The 21,348-nt window shown below is 34.6% G+C and overlaps 1 protein-coding gene across 1 annotated transcript in view; it reads right to left on the bottom strand.

The window, feature by feature from the left end:
• The window catches only part of LRP1B (LDL receptor related protein 1B), a 556,160-nt gene that overhangs the window by 45,717 nt on the left and 489,095 nt on the right, over positions 1 to 21,348 (bottom strand). Inside the window, exons 72-82 of the mRNA XM_062005148.1 lie at positions 20,690 to 20,822; positions 17,534 to 17,656; positions 16,913 to 17,035; positions 16,515 to 16,652; positions 15,877 to 16,011; positions 14,768 to 14,887; positions 12,371 to 12,612; positions 6,475 to 6,698; positions 6,091 to 6,197; positions 2,629 to 2,745; positions 144 to 317 (exon numbers count right to left, since the gene is read on the bottom strand). Coding sequence (XP_061861132.1) covers positions 144 to 317; positions 2,629 to 2,745; positions 6,091 to 6,197; positions 6,475 to 6,698; positions 12,371 to 12,612; positions 14,768 to 14,887; positions 15,877 to 16,011; positions 16,515 to 16,652; positions 16,913 to 17,035; positions 17,534 to 17,656; positions 20,690 to 20,822 — 1,636 coding nt within the window. The remainder of the gene's footprint in view (positions 1 to 143; positions 318 to 2,628; positions 2,746 to 6,090; positions 6,198 to 6,474; positions 6,699 to 12,370; positions 12,613 to 14,767; positions 14,888 to 15,876; positions 16,012 to 16,514; positions 16,653 to 16,912; positions 17,036 to 17,533; positions 17,657 to 20,689; positions 20,823 to 21,348) is intronic.

The following is a 21,348-nucleotide window of genomic DNA, read 5'->3' as shown; positions in this document are numbered from 1 at the left end:
AACTTACATAAAAAATTAAAGACTACACCTATTTGCAGTTTATACAGTCTTTGGTTTATATTTATACAACTTGGTGGGTTTTTTTCCCCTCCCCTGTGGTGAACTTGCTCAATATTGAGTTTAAAGTAATTATGCTTACTCACAGTCCATTTGTTTGTAGCGATGAAAAATCAAGGCACTTTTTGCTTTATCAACATCCACACTGAGATATTCTACAAGGCTCCTGCCAAATTTATGGACTCTAAATGCGCCATTTTTAGGACCTGCTCCATATATATAATCCTCAAAAATGTCAATTCTATGTGGGTGTAGTAAACCTTAAAAAAAAAAAGCCAAACACATACATCAAATTTGTATTCATATTCAAATAACACACAACTTTGTTTTAATAATAACTTCAATTGCATTACTGCAGTTACCACCAAAAGACATCATTATGTAGATAGCTTGTTTTGTAGCCACAAAGATTGCCTTTAAAAAAAGCAATCTTAAAAGGAACTCTTCCTCTACTTTCCTATAGTCCAGGTAACTAAAAGCTCAGGCTTTGTATTAGCTTTCCACACAATTCAGCCTCAGAAACTGCTTGTTTATTGAAAAGTAGGGAAACCCTACAGCAACGAGCTAATTAGAACATACTTAGGTACAACACTAACTAGAAGTATGTGATAAGGAAGAAACAGATTATTTTGTTGTACATAAAAGACACTACTCTGATAAAACATTTCTTAAGCTCCTTAATAGACGAGACGTTGGCTTTCATACCGCACCTATTTCAATTCATAGTTATAACAATGCAAAACATTAAATTCTACCAAATCCTCGTTTTTAAGTGCTACGAGTGCCAATTAGATCACAGTTGGATTTCCTATCCTTAACTGGCTCCAGAATTTCAAACATTAAACTACATAACAAGGCAACAGCTTCTGACTAAAACCTCCTTGCCAGAGATGCATCTCTTCTTGATTTGAAGACATAAAGAAATAGAATCTATCACTCCTTGTGATACCTTGTTCTTACTATTATCCACACTTACTGTTATAATTGGTTTATATTTCACTTGTGTTTCTTTAGTGTCAATGCTCAGCCTTTACTACTTCTTCCTGTTTTTCCACTCCATAAATACTTGGTACTCAGTATTTTACTTCAATAAAAACATTTATGAATTCTAATTCATTAATTTATGATTATTTCATTAAATTGCAAAGCATTTTCTAAACTCCCCTAATTTTCCTTTGGTCTTGTTTCTTTAATTTTTTGTAGTTACTACAAATGTCGAAAGGAGACAAAAGGTGACATTGCCTTAGTGATCTTGTATTTCAGTATTCAATGTGATGTATGGAAGCAACAAAGTCTCTCCGATCCACTTTCCCCTTTATAAACCCCAAATCTGCTGTGTTTGGCACAGTGTGGATGCATTCTATTCTGCAGCACTGTTGTGTCTTTTTTTTTTCATCCTTGAAGAATCCTCTCACATTTATTCTTAAAATACAAATGACTATTCAGACACATTAAAACACAGTTGAGGATACCTTCAGACTTTGTACCTGCCACAAGCATTGAGCACAAGAACAAAGTAAGAACTTTGTGATAGATTTCAGCCTAGTCATCATGAAGTACTATAAGTAAATGAAGTGAGGAGGAGTTATTGTCTTTTAAAATCTCATCAGACATCAGTATGGGATGCTTCAGTGTTACAGGAGGTCGTAGTCCGGTCACTACACTCAAAGTGAACCTTCTTGAGATGACTACTCCCATGTATATTGATCCAAGTTATGAAATCAAATGCTACAAAACCATAACAAGATGATTTAAATCTGGTCAATTTGGATTATGGGAGATTTTCTTAGTATCTTCCAGAACCCCTGCTGAATTCCAGATTAAAACACTCAGAAGTCTTAGATGTAAAATCATCCTGATGAAATCCCACTATCAACTGCTCACTAAGTAACCCTTTCTGAAAACCTCACTTTCTAACTTCGTTTCCTCTCTTTTCTACTTAAAATTCATTGTTACATATATTACCAAATTGTTGAAAAGCCAACATGTAATTCTATAAAAACAAGGTTTGCTTAACCACAATCTCTTTTCTTATGCAAGGAAATTTCCTTATCCATACTGTGTTAGCAGAATTCTGTGATGACTTACAGCCCTGAAAACCAAACCCATTATTTCTCCTAGAATTGATTCAGATCAACTGTTCTATAAACTACACAATTCCTGTGCAATACAGACAGCTCTAATTTCTTACTAGCCAAGGTTTCTCCTGTTGCTATGTAGGTCCAAGTGAGGCCAAGCATAAATACTAATCACAATGGCATTTGATAATACCCAAGCTAATGATTACATAAGAAATCTGGAGATCTGCACATAACACTAAAGCTTTTTTCCCCCTAAAGCAATATAAGATTATAAGACTATCTTAAAGCTAAAAGTATCTTCAGTATCTGTTTAGATATATGAACTATTATCTTAACTATCTATTGATTTAGATATCTGAACTACTACCTAAGAAAAGTAGTAAATATTACTTAATAACCATTGTTTTTTGCCTACATAGTTTTGCTGAATTGTGAAACTTTAGCCAAATAAACCAAACTAGAAATCATGTTATATAAAAGCTCTCCATACCTTGTTTGGTGCTCACCGACACAACTGAATCGGAACCATCAAAAAGAACACTGCCAATAACAGATAATTCAAAATCAGCCCAGAACAAACGCTGACTGAACTGATCAACTACGAGACCTACAAAGAAAATAAAGTTCAACTAGGTATCTCAAACCTGAAAAAAAGAAATTAGTGCTTTTATGTAACTCTACATTTTCATATTGTTCATATCCTTGAGAACATAAAACAAGGTGGCAATGAGAAAACAAGACTGGAAACCAAGGACAACAAAACATAACACCTTCCACTTAAATCTTCCCTTTGAGACAACTGTGGTATTTTACTTTCTTTAAGTTTTCTTCCAAGGTCAGTACCTTTTCAAACCCTCAGCAGATAGGGATGTACCTACCATTCTATGATATACACCAGGTAAGAATTAGATATAAAATCTAATCCCATAATTTGCTCTATCAACAACAACAACAAATCTATTACATCAATAGATTTCTAAGTGGTAACACCAGTGTGATCACACATTAAAAACAAGGCATTCAGATTTTATAGAGTCTTCCTAAATTACCCTGTTTCCATGACTATTATAGTTGTGGGTTTTTTAGTCACCAATACTTCACATGTGGTAATTATCACAGAATTGAAAATCAAGTTATTTAAATCACATTAGTGTTGCAAGACTTTAACAGCAAAACTGATAGATGAATATATTCACGTAAGTATGAAAAGGAAGCACAAGAGTGAGTGACTGAGAGCATTAATGAAAACACAAGACATAACATTGTGATTACTCAGACTCTAGGAAATAACTAAAAAGTTATATCAAACAGCCCATGTTTCACAGAAGATCATTAAATGATTCATCTGCCATTTCAGGGCATGTCAAAAGCTTCAGCCTGAAAAAAATATTTGGGCAATAACATAATTTAATACTGAGCTTTTGAAGTTTTAGTGCATTTTAATAAGAATGGGAAAAAGTCTCGTTCTTCCTATTTATGTAAGTAGGTAAGTCAGAAAAAATACATCAAAAGAAATTATACATAACAGCAAAAATACTCCTCTTAAGGCCATAAATTAATCAGCTATAGATAGATGAGAGGAAGTTGAAGAAAACTGATGCACAGACCAGTGGTTACATTTGCTTTAAAAAAATCTCTTTAAAAGAAACCCTGGTATGCAGGCACACAGCTAGAGAGAATGATTTCTGGTAACAGACAATGTGTCATCTCTGTACTTGTAAGGTGGAATAGTTGAGAAGCAGCTCATTTTGCATTAACAGGAATACTTAAATATCACAGAAACAAATAACATTCTCAATGTATCTTTCACAGTATCAGAGACAACACAATGTTAAAAAAACCCACCCATTCTCTCTTACTTGAAACAGGAAAGGTAAAATCTTAAACTTCATCTAATCAATAGTAGTAAAGTGTCATTTAAGAGAAAATATCAGAGGCTTGGGCTCCTTTACATTCCCTCTACAAAGACATAGATCTGTGTGAAACATCCGACAAAAAATTAAACGTCTCCATAAATGTTCACTTTCTACCATGAAGTAAAGGAAGAAAAGATCAGAAGGATGACAGAAAAATGTTTTCAGGCAGTAGAATCAGAGAATCACAGAATGGTAGGGGTTGGAAGGGACCTTTAGAGATCATCTAGTCCAGCCCCCCTGCAGAAGCAGGTTCACCTAGATCAGGTCACATAGGAAGGTGTACAGGCGGGTCTTGAAGACCTCCAAGGAAGGAGCCTCCACAACCCCTCTGGGCAGCCTGTGCCAGGGCTCCCTCACCTCACAGTAAAATAGTTTTTTCTCATGTTTAAGTGGAACTTTTTGTGTTCCAGCTTCATCCCATTACAGAAGAATGCAATACTGTAGCAGCAAGGCATTTCTGAATTTCCTTCTTTGCAAAGTCCGCTCACTTTGGTAATTCCATTTATTTTCTTAATGCCCATTTCATTTATCCTTGTAAGGAGGCAGAGGCCTGGTTAAATGTTTATATGAAGCTTTTCTGTATAAAATATGTCATGGAAAATTTTAGGAAGCAAGTTCTTGCAATTCTGTTTCCAGTTGGGAAGAAGTAAATATTTGCATTTTCAGGTAAGTTCAATATCATTGCTACCTAAAAAAATGCAATAATACTCAAATTACACACATCAAATACTGATGTCCAATAATAAAAAAGGTGGTTCAATGACCTGTAATGATCAAGACAGTGTTTACTGGCTCCATAGGACATAACCTTGGCAATCAACCAGACTGATAATATAAGACAAAAAAGCACACTTCTAGCAATTGGAACTACACCTAACGATTTCTCTGGTAAGTCGACAATGTTTTACATACGAAATCCAGAAAAGAATACATAACAACTCTGATAAACACAACATTCTGTTGTCTTTCAGTCTGAACAATCACAAGCTTCTTACTGAATTTACTACTAACAATGTATTTTGTATTATTACTACTCTGCTTTTTTTCCTCACATAAGAACATAAGCTTCCTCTCTTCAAAGCTTTCCTTAGCACATATGTAATTTCTTAAGTTGCTATATTTCAGTCTAAATCAAAAGAAAAAATATTACCTTTAAGGGATGAGTGAAATTTGCATACACAACACCAGAAGTCTACCTTAACATGGGACTTAATAGTCTGTTAAAATATTACTTGTTGCTGTGACAGCGGCAGCTTCAGAGATGCTTAGATTATTCAGAGAGCATTCTCTTGAAAGAAGCTTATATTTCAATAGATATGCATACCAAAGTTGGACAAGCCCTAATTTGCAATGCAATAATAAATTACCACTCTAAGTCTAGAGAAACATCAAATATTGCATGAGAAAACAGGTCATGAACAAATCATTTGTGGTTTCAAGATGGGATGCTGCTATTTAGGAGAGACATATTTCATTCTAGATTTCTAATTTCCTTTGTCATAAAAATTACTTTTATCCTGCCAGTGGAGTCTTAATGGTAATTCACAAGATCTCAATATGTACTGTCAAGGTTCAAGGCAGTTCTGTAAAACAGTGAGATAATAAAGTTGTTGCCTCTTTGAATACCTAAACCTTGTTTTATACTATTTTGCAGTGTATTCAGGAAAGTAACTAAAATAAGCTGTGAGATTTCATATGCAGCCTTAAAAAATGTCTCACCACTCTGGCTGGTGTTACCTTAATTGATTTTGCTTATGCAGTGTTATTGATCAAATCATATTTTAACTGAATATGTATATAAAATCCTTTGGTACAGCTTTCAAGAATCATCACGTGAAGCTTTGTTATAAAACTTTAAGTCACATTAAGATGTACATTTGAAAACAGAATGAAGATTTCATTAGCAACTGCATATGAATAACCAGAATATACATTCTAAAAAGCTTTTTCTTTTTTTTTTTGCACACTGAGAATTCAGTATTCAGCCAACAAAACTACTACTGCCATATAATGAGGAACAATGGATAGCTGTATACCTGTAGGTCTTTGCAAATTCTTTTGAACCAATATCCTCCTTAGAGTACCATCCATAGATGATTCTTCTATGTGAGAACGATCCCCAATAACTGTCCAGTACATCATCCTAAAAGTATTAAACATAACAAATAAGCTGGATGACTATATAAAACCTCAAAACACTTCATTGATCTGATATTATATTATTATGAGCCTTTCAACCTACCTGAAAGATGAGAGAGAACCAATCGTGATACATACAGAAGTAAATTGAGCAGGAAAGTGAAGCAGTTTACTTGAAAAAGTTTAGACATTTGTAGAAATAATTTTCTTTTACTCTACTTTGTATTTTTGTTTGAATTACCAAAACAGAGTAATGCTGATACAGAGTAATACATACATACCCCTTTTTAGGATTTACAGCGATTGCATACGGTTCTCCTGCCATGCTCGTAAGGAGTCTTGTACAGTTAGGTCCATTCAACTGACCTACATTGATGGAGTATCTCAGACTAGTCCAGTGAGTTGTATAGTAGCTGAACCAATGCATTCTGGAATGATCAGTCCAGTAAATATTCCCAGCAACCCAGTCAACAGCAATGCCCCTAGGTCTTTTGAATTCTGGACACTAAAAGGAACAGATGTGAAAGTCAGATTTCTGGAAAAGACCTTTCACAGCAGCTGCATAGTCACAGATTCATGTGACTTTTTTACAGTTAGGTAGAAATATTTTAAAAGACTGCATTGTAAAGACACAAACACCATCTGTAGGAGATAAGCTCTAAGTGATTTGCTCAAGTGTTCTTCTCAAAGCAGAAGAATAAGTCAATGGCTCCAAACTATTTTCCCAAGTCTAAGGCTACCAAAGAAAAAACACATTTGGCATGAACTACCTGAACTACTAATACTGCTACATTCAGTCATTTACAAGGAAAAGGAGAACAGTTATCATTCTCCATGCAGGACTATGATATGATGACCCATCACAAAGCACTCGGTGAAAATGGTGTTTGAGGTCATCCTGAGGTATCGCTGCTCAGTAGTCTGAGAAGGAGAGATAACAGTCAGTGCATCATTTTACCTCTGTACTCTGGCCAATATTAGTATGTAATTGAGAGGAAATTTTACAAAATGTATTTCTTCCCTTGTTGTTATCTGTTCCTACATTCCACCACACATTAAAACTTGAGTCAGTGCAATATTTGGCTTCACATGTTAACCAGGCACGATTATGACTTCAAAATTATAAACTGCAGTATCTCTGTCACGATTTCAAAGTAATCATTAAAGCTTAGATCCTAAAAAATGGTCCTAAGGATAGAAGTTTATACTCTCTAATGTTCACCATAACGCCTGTAGAGAGGAGCAAAACCTGTAAAAAAGGAATACCCAACTATTTGTAACATGAATGCAGCATATCGTAACAAATTCAAGACCTGCATGAGCTAAATACATATGCAATGGTTTGTCTGTTTTCTTCTCATGACATCCAATTAAATTATGAACAAAAATATCTGTTCCTTGACAAATGCAGTAATGGAATGCTACTAAACTGTCTAACTAAAAATAAGGAAAGAAAATCCTAGAATAACTTGTTTCCTTCAGATGTCAAAGTTCCCTAATACCACAAGGCATCTGTAGACTATTTTCATCATAAAATAAAGGTCATTTCATTCTCTAGGTGAAATAATAGGACTGCAAGGGTGAATTTAGATAGTTCATTGTATATAAACCTTTAAATTCTGCAAAAATGTCATAGAATGTGTATTCTTATGATATACAGAGCTCTGACTTTCTGGTAGATGAGCACTAAGGCTGCAAAATCAATCACTGCATTTACAAAACAGGACTTCTTTAGAAACAGGGTCATAATCATTTCTGTAAAGTTAAATGAAACAATGTCTCATCATTATTTGTTATGAAATGATGATACTGGCAGCATATGCTTCCAGAAATACCACAAAAATAAGCTAATTTATTTCAAGAAATGTGGCATTTGCGTGCAACAATCTCTTTTTGTGACGTTATCCAAGTAACACTCACGTGAAGAACAAGGTATCTACAAATACCCACATTTTTGGGTAAGTGTCATTGTATTTTTAATCTGGGTAATATTCAGGCACCTGTGTAAAGAAGGCTCTTACACTTGGAGATCTTCAAGTAGCATTTTGGAGACTGCAAGGGTTATTGGCACTGGCCTACAAGCTTTTAAAAGAATAGTAGCTATCATGGACAGTACAGCACCCTTGCCTTTCTCTGCACTGTTCAACACCCACTGCTTATAGTAAGATTGCTTTGTTTGGAAGCTCCTAAGCACATGATGGTGGTTAACATGCAGAGTGAGAGATGGTTCCCAAAAACCTGGTAATAGCAGCAGATGAGATAAAGTGACATCCTAAAGATATCCTGAAACAAAGGTGGGCTGCTCACTAACCCTGACCCTTTCTCACTCTTCTCAACTGCACAGAAGTGAACTTCCACCAATGGTGGGATGCATATTAAAGATCAAATGAACAAGGACTTAACCAGAAGAAATGGAAAGCAACCTTCTCGTGTAAGAGGCTAGAATAAAACCCACCAGCTGCTGCTATGGCTGTGTAATTCTCAGTTGTGTTCACCTAGTTTCAGCCTAACTCCATAATTTTTCTCATGCCTTCTGCATCTTCTCACACTGTCTAGGAAAATTACTTTAAACGAGCTTCTACCTAAGAGTTTATTTGGATTATGTTAGTTTTGAAGAATGATTTTGCATCCAGAATAAGGAACAAAACATATTAATATTTTTCTACTGTTATTTTAGCCCATTTTGATGCTAAATATAACATTCTGTGGCTTACTAGAAAGACTGGGGTTTGAAGCCTGATTGCCTTTCAGGTATGGAAGCCTCCACACAACTACTGACCACGTCAGCTTGACAAAATGTGATCAGAACTGCTACGTATCATAAAATCTCTTTTAAAGGTAAAATATTTACTTTAAAAAACAAAAAGAAGAAAGGAAAAAGAATGTAACTGCAGTAACAGCTTGCATTTGGAAACCATTTTGATGTAATGGTAGATGACAAGAAAACTTTCAGCCTCAAAAGTTGATTTTGACTGGAGGAAATTTTACACATGCAGCAGGAACTCATCACCTTTGCAACATGCAAATGCTTATCATTTTAACACACTAAGCCTAAATTACATATAGAATTTATAACCTAACCATATGTGAAGCATTATTTTCTCTATTTACAGATGGTTTTGGTATGGCATTGCTGAGGAATAAAGTAGACCAATGATTTATTGTTGCTTAAAATATCACGATCTAATAATTTATTACTAGAAAAGTAAAAATTGATGGGAAACAATAACACTAGAAAAATTTTAGACTTTTACTTGCCAAAACAGAACATTTTCCTTGACAAATGAGCAGCCCAGTATATGCAATGGTTCACCATACCACCATCTGTATTGTAGAAGTAGGATCATTAAAGAAACCTAACCAGCTGGTTCCAGAAAGAGGAGGTCTCCTAAGTACATAAATTTCATTCATACAGAGCTATAGCTTTAAGGCAAAACCATAAATTAATGCTATTTAGAGAAAACAGTCTAGAAAGTGTTTTCACTCACAGAGATGCACTGAATTTTACTGAGCCCTAGGGCAAACGTTGGAGTTTATACATGGATATAGCACAATAGTGGTTAAAGATCCTTGTAAGCTTTCAGAACAGTGGGGCTGGAGCAAGCTGTTAATATACTGACCAAGTACAACACAAACCCTGTGTTTTCCTGAGGGTTTTTTTTCCCTGTTATATGGTATTATTATTTATCATTCAGCTTTGTATCGTCTTCCATGAAAAACAGCACTTGAGTGCAAGTGCCAAGTCTCTCTATTATCTTAGATAACTAGTGCAGCTGTTTACTGGCATAATCCTTGGAGAGAGATCTATAAGTTATCACTGATTCACTTATACCATCTTAACTCCTTTGGAATGCAACCCTCTTCTGCAGCTGTCAATAAGCTGTGAAGGGTTGATATTTACTATTTCCTTTAATGCTTCAATTCGTACCAAGCTTAAACCTTTTTTCACAGAAAAATACAAGAGATATTTAAAGCTATTCTCTGAGGGAGGCTCTTGATATGCTAATTCCATGGAGCAATTTCAGTTGAGATGGATTTTTGCATTAATGTAATTACCTGAAAATGCAGGTGACTTTGTTCAAGTTTACTGTCCCGATTTACATATCAAAGTCTAGATATAAAAAGTTATAATGTAACCTTTGAAAACTTATCCAGTAAAAAATTCAGGGTAAAAATAAGGAATTCTCAATCTTTTAAAAACCAAATTTAAGTGACAATATTAAAGCATCTCTATAAAACCAATTAACCTACCGATCAGTTATATATAAGGCAATAATATCTGAGCATTAATGAGATAATGCTGGGAAAATATTCTGAATAGTTTAACAAAATGAGAAATAAATGCTTAACAAACATACATGAAATGTGACCAAGAAATATTCAGACACAGTCTGTGTATTTTCCACACAAAGATTTGCAAAAAAGCTTTGTGTGGCTTGGATCAAGCATCTTCATGAGCATCTATCTGCACTGAAGAACATAATATAGAAGAACATAATATTCTCAATAATTCCCAATTAATAGGAAGTGCTAGATCGTGTTCTTGCATTATGGTGCAAAAGAGATACCAAAACCAAAAAGTATTTCAGTACTTCTGAAAAATAGTAATAATTCTAAGAACATTTTCTCTTTCTTAGTTTAAAGAAGGAGATAATGTCAAATCAGCTATGAAAATTACAAACCCTGGACTATGAAAAAGTCTCAAGGAAGTTCATGTTCAGCTTTATGGAGCTGTAAGAAAGTGTAGCTGCATTAGAGTGATTGTGGGTCAGCAGATAACATCCTTGCAGAAGGCATTTGCATATTTACCAAAACATTTGAATTTCACAAGACTTTACAAGCTTGTTATTTTCTAGTTATGAACTCGATACAGAGATGTGCCTATCAGTATTTTTTAGACATGGGTAATCTCCAACATTTAAATGAGAATCACTCCACATCTTCAACACATACTCAGGTTCTCAAAGTATGCTTCGGGCAAACTCAAATGACTTAGCTGACTGAAATGCAAGAATCACCTTTTATTTTAGATCTACTTTACATATACTTTATGTTAATAAAACTTAGACTCTCATCTGCTGGGTGGGTGGAAGTGTTTGCTTTTAACCACTCTCCTCATATGCGCCATCACAGACACAAGGTATCTTCAGTGCCCATTGGTATCTACATCACCAGGCTTGTTGTCCTGCTGCCTTTAAAGGTCAGGCGTGTCATTGGTTTGCAAAGGAAATGTCCTCAGGTGAGAGACACTTAGAAGTGGTTTCAGATGTGTATGAGTTGACAGATGAAAGATTACTCTACTGTTTATTCTACTGGGTATACAAAAGCATTCATGTGATGTAAGGTCATCCCTGTTACCTCTCCTAAGTTTAAGAAAACCGTCAGACAGATGTTATTTCAAACTTGATTTATTACTGCCCAAGGAAAATACTAAAAACTCTCCTCTGACTTCCAATTTAAGTAAAAAATAATAAATTCTAATAAAAAAAAACTATAAGCCCACAGCATTACAGAACCACCACTGTGAAGATCATGTTGCTGTCTTCAGTTGAATACTAGCCCTGTCTTGAGACTTTCATAGAAATACATTAGGCAAAAAGAGTACCAATCTGCATTTCTTTTATTTTCAAGTAAAGACCACTTGAAATTACCCTAAATTACAAAAATCCACACTTCTGTTGTAAAGTGCAAAGTTACATTTTGTCAGATTACATTTTAGTCAAGAGAAGATACCAGTTCAATATCTATTGTTCCAATTTCTAAATGTTTTTCATAGCACTGTCAGTATTTTTGTTTATATTGTTACTATAGAAATCAAACTTCTCTTTGGCCTATCTACTTTTCCTTTTTCCAAGGACCTGAAATTATTACTTATCTTAAACCAAGCTTTGATCATATAAGTCTCTTTTGAGATTAAAACTCTTGACAATATGAAATCTTTCCAAGCCTCTACCTTACTGGTCATTCCTCTGTTGAACACTTTAAAAAATACTAAATTTGTATTCTTAGATTAGACCAAGTCTGTAAGAGACATGAATCAAAAGGTATTAGCAGATGAATATACCATTTGAATTAAATTCATCTGATTTCATCTACTAAATCAGCACATTATTATAGACAATCAGAAAAGTAATTCTTGTCATGTAATCTTTTAATCACATAATTTTGGTCACTTACTATCAAGCCACTGTTACTTTGTCTTCTTTCTCTGTCATGAAGTTTTCTGTAGAAAATTCCTCCTGGATTAAACTGAGTACTCCAAACAATCATGTCTCCTTGAAAATATGCATCCAATCCAGTTATCCTTGAATTATGTTCAATATGTGATATTTGCTGATGAACATCACTGTAGTTGAATGGATATGCAAAACCCAGGATGTCAGTGTCATTAGCAACATAGAGAACTTGATCTTCAGAGCCTAGGAATTATTACAATGAAACAAAAATAAGGTAAATGTCATCTAATGCAAAAATCAATGTTTTTCACTCAAGTAGTTATTTTGGAGTTTATCTGATATAATTTCCTACAATACCATGATTTTCTGATTGTTGAAGACTGCAAAAACACTGACGCTCTGGGCAAGAAATGCATCTCTTCATACTCTGATGTCAATATGTATCACTTCAATGCTCTCCAAACTCACACTGTGACACCTAGACTATATTATAAGGAATATGTAACACAAGAACTTGAAACAGTATACAAAAAGAGGGGACATTCTGCATTAAGTCCATATGAATCACTACATGTTCTTCTATGTGTCTTGAGTCTATAGAGTCCTAAATGTTTTTATTAGAGGAATGCAAAGTTGCTAAGAAGCATTATTTTAAATTGCTTAATTGGAAATTAAAAGTAGAATGATTCTATCTTTAGAAAGGGCAGTGAAGTTTTGAAATTGACTGCACCATGAACAAATTAGACAACAGCTGTTATGGAACCTGTGCAGCTCTGTCTCTGTCTCCTCATTTCAGACACCGAACGTTTATGGATATCTGTGAATGGATGGCATTCATAGATACCTGATTATCATCCTGATTCAAATGTTGCAAAGTATGTTATTCAGAAGAAAATGCTCTCTGGTATCTATTCATTAAGTTTTGAGGAAGTTTCAAATTTGCTGGATACCCATCAGGCTGTGTTTGCAATTTTTTAGTTTTTCAATTTGTATCACATTTATTTGTAGAGAATCAATTTATAACAATGTCTATACAACACATTTCCTCTTTATGAGTATGAAATACCAAAAGTCATTTGTTCACTCACTCCTGCTAAATAAAAGGAGTTCCATCAAAGCAAGTATCAATGGGGGAAAGAGGGAAACACTAATGTGATTACAACAGAAATCAAGTTTGTGAAAAATTCAGATGTAGGATGATGATTTCTAGAAATCTGAATTATAAGCCTTCATTATTATGCCTGTCTTTCTATAATAACAAACCACTATCCTCAACTAGTAACTTTGTTCCTGTGTCACAATCTGCTTGCCTCTTCAGTAACAGGCAACGATGCTAAAATCCTCATAGAGTTCACATTATGTATAGAGGAAATTACTAATGACTCAGTAATATGATCTTCCTTAAGTTTTCTTCAAGAAAATGTGAACAAAGCCTGTAAGAAGCTTGACTATTGACATCTAACCACCCAGCATGGGTCTACTTACAAAGAATAAAGAATTGGGATTAACACAATAGAATCTGTTATGCTTCTAGGATTTATAGTCCACAGCATGTGCTTACTGGCCATAAAGTTCAGATTGAGTACTGCTCTTAATTGTGCACCAGATATACACAGAGATGTGTAAGGACCCACACCTTGTAACTTCAGCACTCTTTCTGCACTGAAGACTCCAAGTGTAGGTTCACCTCAGTAAATTGCAGCTGAGATGCTCTCAGTTATTCAGGTACAGATCCATAAAGGCTATGATAATTTTACTTAGGCAGCTGGATTATTGCCTGCTTCATTTCTAAAAGTTACATAATACCCAGACTTAAACATAACCTCCATTTCGTGCAATACTGCTGCATTATGAAAGACAAATAACATCTTCGTGTGCAAATGTCTTTACTCTCACTGGATCATGATCTAGGCAGCTGATTTATATGAGTATATTCTTAGGTGACTATACTTACAAAGACTCCACTTAAATGACTTCTGTAAGATTTCTCAACAAGACAAAGCAAAACGTGTTAACTCCAAATACTACCCAGTTTATTCCTCAAGTTCTGAACTGTGTTTCTGTGAAAGAGTTCATTCTTCCCTCAAGCTTCTAAAGCTTCACCAGGATGTTTATGTGCTTGCTAATATGTAATCTCTGCTTTTCTTAGTTGTGTATATATTTTTGTAAATAGAGCAAGCTGGAAATAGACTTCCATATTAAGTATGTTCATTTACACAGAAGCGATAAGAATTTACTGCTTACTGAAATGAAAGGTAAACCTGGGTGGTTTTGAGAACTATTTCTGTGCAATATTCAAGAAATATTCATCTAAAAATAAATTCTATATGCAACGTGTTACCAACTATATGCATAAGAAATGATTCAGTATTATGTCTCTAAATTTTCATAGTCTTACCTTTTGCTATGCAACTGTTATTCCTCTCCTTATAATTTTTCTCGCATGCACATTTGTATGACCCCTTAATATTACTGCAGTGCTGGGAGCAGGCACCAAATACCATACACTCATTGACATCTAAAAAGAAAAGAATTGTGATTTATATACTTATAGTTTAGCACACTGTTATTTAACATTGGAAAAATCATAGAATGAAGCAGGTGAACAAAGGGAACTGGTAAGCACTGGTGTACCTTGCAAGGGTAAAAAGAAGCATGCAATTATCAGGAATGTTATTTCTGCTTAAATCAACATAGCTCAAAAAGGTTTCTTATATTATTTCTCCATCCTTCCTGTATCAACCTATTATCGTTAGAACTTGAAATCAACTCTGGGAATGAAAATATCTGTTAGGATGATCTTCAACATACCTACCGTTGCTAGAGTCAAAACTACATGATTGTCCCTTGTTGGAAGAGCTCTTGTGTGTACCTTTCCCTTTAGTCAAATGACAAACTTTTGTATGTAAGTGCATATTCTCTTTGTTAGTCCCACTGAAGTAATCTCCACTTTTTCTGTACGTTGTTGCTCAACAGTCAGAAAACAAATTCAAACCCCTTTCTTTGAGGAGAGAAATTTACCTTACCTTTCTGAACAGCTTTTTCAGTGTAAGAACTAGGCAGGTTTTTCTTCTGACCAGCATGTCACCACATATATTTAGGCTATATTTTCTCAGGAATTTTACTTTCTATCTCTTTATTTTCACTTCAGTTTTGTCTTATGCATCTTCAATATTTTAAGCATCTCAAAATATTCTCACGTGTCAAACACCAATCCCAATCGACCAGTTAAATAATCTACTAGACCTTCAATCATCCCTTAAATTATAAAATCATTTAATGGTCTGACTTCAACCTTTCGACACTCACAGCTAACATTAACCTCTGACAACCTTTCCAGGTAAAAGGCATAAACCTACATCCTGTAAATCCTTTCAGTTTCTTTTCTTGATTTCTTAATCCCACTGCTACAAAACAGTTTTTATGAATCTCCTTCTCCAGCTTTGAAAATGGACCAAGCGGTTGACTTAATTCTTTACAGCAAGGGATGATGGAAAAGATCTGTACCTTCACATTGTCTATTCCTCCTGTTTCTCTGAAATCCAGGTTTACACTGACACAGCAGGGATGTTTTTGTTTGATTACAGTATGCGTCATCTCCACAAGGATTCACATTATCTTCACATGTATATTCAGCAACACCTAAACATTAACGAAACATCTATAAACCTGATGATAGATTTGTTTAAACAATTAAAAGCTTAAAAATAAGAACTAAAATGACAACAAAAAATAACAAATTTATCTTTCTTTTAAAGGAGCATCAGGTAAATTTTAACCAAATATAAGACATTACAGTATTCATCTACAGATGCATATTGATTAATAGCATTTAACTGAGATACTTATTTTCACAACAGGAATTTAACACTAAAATTTACCTTGTTGCAAATATGAAACAAAATACAATTAACTTACTGCTAAACTACTTCAAAAACTCAAGAACTACTAGAAAAACTACTACTACCTGGATTGCTGTACAATCTGCCTTCCTCTCGTGGTGTGATAAAAACAATTAACTCTTTTTTAACTGAAAAACAAGTTTAACTTCTGTGTTGTTGAGTAGGTTTTGCTTTGATGGAAGTCTCAGATAAATATTTATATTACCCACAATCATGAAAACACATCTTGTCAGCCAAACTCACTTATTTTGCAGTCTTGCTCATCTGAACCATCTCCACAGTCATCAAACCAATCGCACTGTAGCTCCATTGGAATACATTTCTTATCATTACAAGCAAACTCATCTTTTTTACACGGTCTTGCTTTATATGCGGTTTTATCTATATAATTACAAATTAATAAGAGAAAAACATTATCAGTATTTAAGATTTTTAGATTATTTTAGACAAATACAAATGGGAATTGACCATGAAGCATTAAGCAACTGGAAGTTATTTCAAGCTTCATTTCTTTCAATTTTAAATTCTGATTTACCAACTCCCAGTTAAGTTCTATAGAAGGACAAGCAGATCTCTGTAGCAAAGTTTGCCTTTAACTTGTTCTCTTTGATCTGAATACCTTGAAAGGTAATAACACCTACCACAGTGATCTTCATCTGAGTTATCACCACAGTCATCAACCTCATTGCAAATCTGCTCAGGTCGCAGACAAACCCTGTTGTTTCTACATCTGTATGGCCTTGTTGGAGGACAAGGAAACTTTGCTGTATGATAAACAAAAAAAGAATGAGCTATTATCCAGCTTGTACTCTTGAACTTTCTTTACTATCTCCTCATCAAAACATTAAGGAGGCATGGGAACACAGTTGTGGTACCTAATAGAATAACACTTCAACGATGTCTACAGTATAAATTCTCCATTTAGGGAACATAATTATTTCCTGTCACAAGGTAATTAAATTTCTTTTTGAGATTCAGTAAATATGACAGAAATAAAACAAAGGAAGAAGAAAATTTAATGATGAATATTTCAACGCAGAAGTAACTTCTCGTAGGAAATTCAGATGGGAAAAAGAGTAATCTCTCACAAACACCTTCACTGAAATTATATGAATCACAGTTCCAAAAACCTACATTCCCTGTTTCAAGCTAATGTAAAAGAAAAATAAAGATAACTCAGACATACATCCTCCTTAAATTATTCATATGTTACATGTCATTACTTTACTATGTGAAAAGCACTGAGAAATGTAATGTCATACCACACATCTCAGCAACTTCGTCAGAATTGTCTCCACAGTCATCCTCGCCATCACAAACCCAAAAATGCAGTTTGCAGAGAGAGTTGTTGCACAAAAATTCATCAGCTCTACATATATTTCCCCCTGGGAGGATGAAAACAAGATAGAAAAAAAAAATCCAGGAAAGAAGACAAAAGAAAGACAAATTCTTGATAAAACCAGTACAACCACTTATCACATACTGACTGCAGAGAATGACACACGTAGCATAGGTAAATGAACAGATCCCAAATGAAAGGGTTGGACTGGTGGAGGGAAATATGCCTTTAAAATTCTCTTCTGTGGCCACAAACTGTTTTCTTTTCATGACTGTTAGTAAGGAGTTATCTATTTGGCCTTAATAGAAAGGGCAGTTATCAAAGACATGGATAATTTACCAGCTTGGTATGTTCCCCTTGCATTTAGCCAGGAGATGCTTAAACTGTCTTTAACTTCCCCTTGTGATTCTGCCTTTCAGAAAAGACCTGTCTGGATACATTAAGGTTCTGTGGTATTGCACAATGGTACAAACCAGAAGACAGAAACACAGTCTAATTTGTGAAAGGCTACTTCAGTCCAGGTTTGTTTCACACGACTGTCTGATCCTTCACCTACTCCCACTCTGAGCCACACACACTGTATTCAGAAAAGACAAAACAATTGCCACAAGCCAGCACCTTTTTCTTCTCCTGAGGAGTAATAAGCTTTCCCAGGCTTGTAGCATCCCCATCAACTATAAACTCTGTAATTAGGGAAGATCTAGCCATGTAGGCAACAGAGTAGACAAGGCTAGGTGACCTCTAACAGCCTCTTCCTTTTTGTAACTTCTGGGATTTCTCATTAGGATATTTACAGAACACAGAATGCAGCAAGAATAAATTCTTCCACGTAACTTCAGTATTGATTGAACTCTGAATCATCTAAGAAAGCAGAACAGAGTGTGAGAGGTAATGTTTTAATCTGGAGTGCTCAGGCTTAAAAAATGGCTTTAAGTAGGATTAAGTTTTAGTGTATGTAGCAATAAGAAGGCAATTTATTTTGAAATTATGACCAAATCTCACCACTATCAACAAAGTTAGAGAAACTTCTTGAAATTAACTTCCTATATAACACATTTTCATGGTAACTAGGTTCTCTGTTTTCTGATAGGAGCAGACTATAAAAGCAATAAATCTGTGTCTCTGCAGAGAAGGAAACAATGAAATTTTATATGATAACACCAAAACTCTCCCTGTGGCTTACCTCCATGCATTACACACACCCTAATAGTTAGATCAGGCTCCAGCGGCTTTTTACTTACTCATTCAGTGCCCTGTTCACACCTCATTAAATTCAACAGAAGGCTTCTTTTGCAATAAAAGGTTCTGAATGGTTGAAATTTTTTTTTCCAGAAAATTAATTTGCATTAAATACCCACCATGAAAGAGGATGCTGGGAAATCTCACACTATGTTAGCAAATATAATTCACTCCCATTGCAAATATAACTTATGAACATTATCAGAAATATTCTTTATTAATATCAAAGGAAAAATATTAAAAACCCAAGTATTCTTCATGAGGAAAGACGTGAATATAAATACTTGTGTGTGTAACCACAATATAACCATCATTCTAGATGTATAAGATTGAAAAGAGCTGTGCTTATAAATATGCACAATGGGCTACAGATAAATATTACAGAGATTTTTTTTTAGAATGCTGTAGAATAAAACTCCATTTGTGTTTGTTCTATTTCCAAAGAGGGAAAAAAATAAGTTATCAGTGAGATAAACTAGCATTTGTTTCATGTGATTGCTCTGCCTGTCATAATTCTTTTATAGAATAGATTTCTAGAATAGAAATCATAATTGTGACATAAATACAAAGTATTATAGCAATAACCAACTAGGCAAAAGACTCCTTATTGCATTATAAGCAATTTGCAGTTCACAGAAGCTCCATTATGCTCTCCAAAGAATAATGTGGGCTTCAGATAAAATAAGCGTGTTACTACTTACTTATACTTCAATGGTTTTTAAAGAGACACAGTCCAGATATTTTAAGACTGCTTTTGAAGTGGACTAGGAGCTTTTAAAAACTTTTTTATCTCAGTCTTCTTAAAACAACTCATTCTTCAACACTTGCAAATATGATGTTTTTCCCTTTGCATCTAAACACCTTTAGAACATTCCATCTCTTCTCATTTTCTAGTCTCTCTTTCAGACTTAATCATCTCAGTATAACTTTTTTCCCCCTAGTGACAAATATTGCTTAATATACTTACAACAAAATATGAGAAGGATATTTTACTTCATAATTGCTTGCTTAATCTCTGATTATTATTACTTATACTGAACTAAGCTTTTGAAGCCACACACTCTATCGCATGACTAGGGATGACTAACACACAGAACTACCCACTTGAAAGAAAAAGAAAAGGGAAAAAAATGGAAATAAAAAGCTGATAAAATGCTGAGTAAAATTTTGCTTTTAAACAAAAAAAAATGGAGAATTTGTGTTTGTCACAATTACTGAATTACTACACTAGTGAAGAATTTTGTGCAAAGTACACAGTCTGGTAGCTGAAGCAAGGTTTAGTTTAAAAATAGCAATAGCAATTACTAGATTTACATCAGCAGGTGTACATCTCAAAAACCTATTTGGAAACTCAATCTTAAGCATGAAGTGAGCATAGTGTCTAACTTTGTGTGAATCAACTTATGTGCACACTTCCGCTCTCTAAGGAAGAGTAAGAATTCAAATTGTGGTTATATGTGTTGTGATTAGTTGCAACATTTCATCTCCACAGAAAGAAATAGAAAACTGTGGTCCTAAGATTACTTATGTAGCAATTTTTCATTACATTGCATGGCTTTGTAATTTATTGTTGCCTATAAAACTGTAAATTAACTGGACTTATTACCAATTTCCCTGATGAGACAGAATATGCTTCCAGTAATAACACAACCTTTTGGTCCTTGGGGAATGAAATACCACGAAGGAACAATGAGCTGTAAGTCATAAACAATCTAGGTTTTGCTTTGTCCTGAAAACCAGTTGTGAAGCTGCTATATAGCCTTTGTTGAGAGAGATGGTCAGGTTACCACTAACTTACAAAGCCCACAAAGTAAGCCTTTCAAAGAAAATCATCTCTTGCCTTGGTCACAGTTTTCCTCATCACTGCCATCCACACAGTCATGGATCCCATCACAAAGCCATCTCACAGGGATACAGTAGGCCTTATTTTTGCATCGAAACTGATCTTCTTTACATTCTGTTACACAGTCCATCTGTTTGAATACAGATATGAACTAAATGTTAATGAATGAGAAGAACAACATACTTAGACAAACCTAACAAAGTTTACCAACACTGGTTTTCACTGCCCTATGTACTTAATACAATAAAATTGTCCCTATCACTGTAATGATCTTCAGTAACAATTTCAATGGCACAAGGGAAACTATCAGCACACATTATATATGTTCTGATATTTCTTCTTTATGTGTCCTGGTATTAGCAATGGAAACAATAGCTACATTTTTATTTGTCAAGTGTACTTCTCTACAAAAGCTGCCCTGGATATAAGACAAATCTTAACACTGATGAAGACTAGAAACCTCCAGTACACTGTCTCCACCTGCACTGTGTAGCATTTGGCACAGACATCCTTTATGTTCTAACTAGCACCTTTATGGCTTTAAAAAATAGCAACTATTTTTGGTGGTTTTTGTTCAAGTTGTTCATGAAGGTGGCAATTTTTAACAAAGATATTAACAGTGCAGTATGTAGGAAGAGTGTGGGATGAAAGTCCAT

This window comes from Colius striatus, chromosome 11 (assembly GCF_028858725.1).
Source record: "Colius striatus isolate bColStr4 chromosome 11, bColStr4.1.hap1, whole genome shotgun sequence".
Classification (NCBI taxonomy): Eukaryota; Metazoa; Chordata; class Aves; order Coliiformes; family Coliidae; genus Colius; species Colius striatus.
The sequence above is the reverse complement of the archived record's forward strand: the minus strand, read 5'-3'. Positions and strand labels throughout refer to the sequence as shown.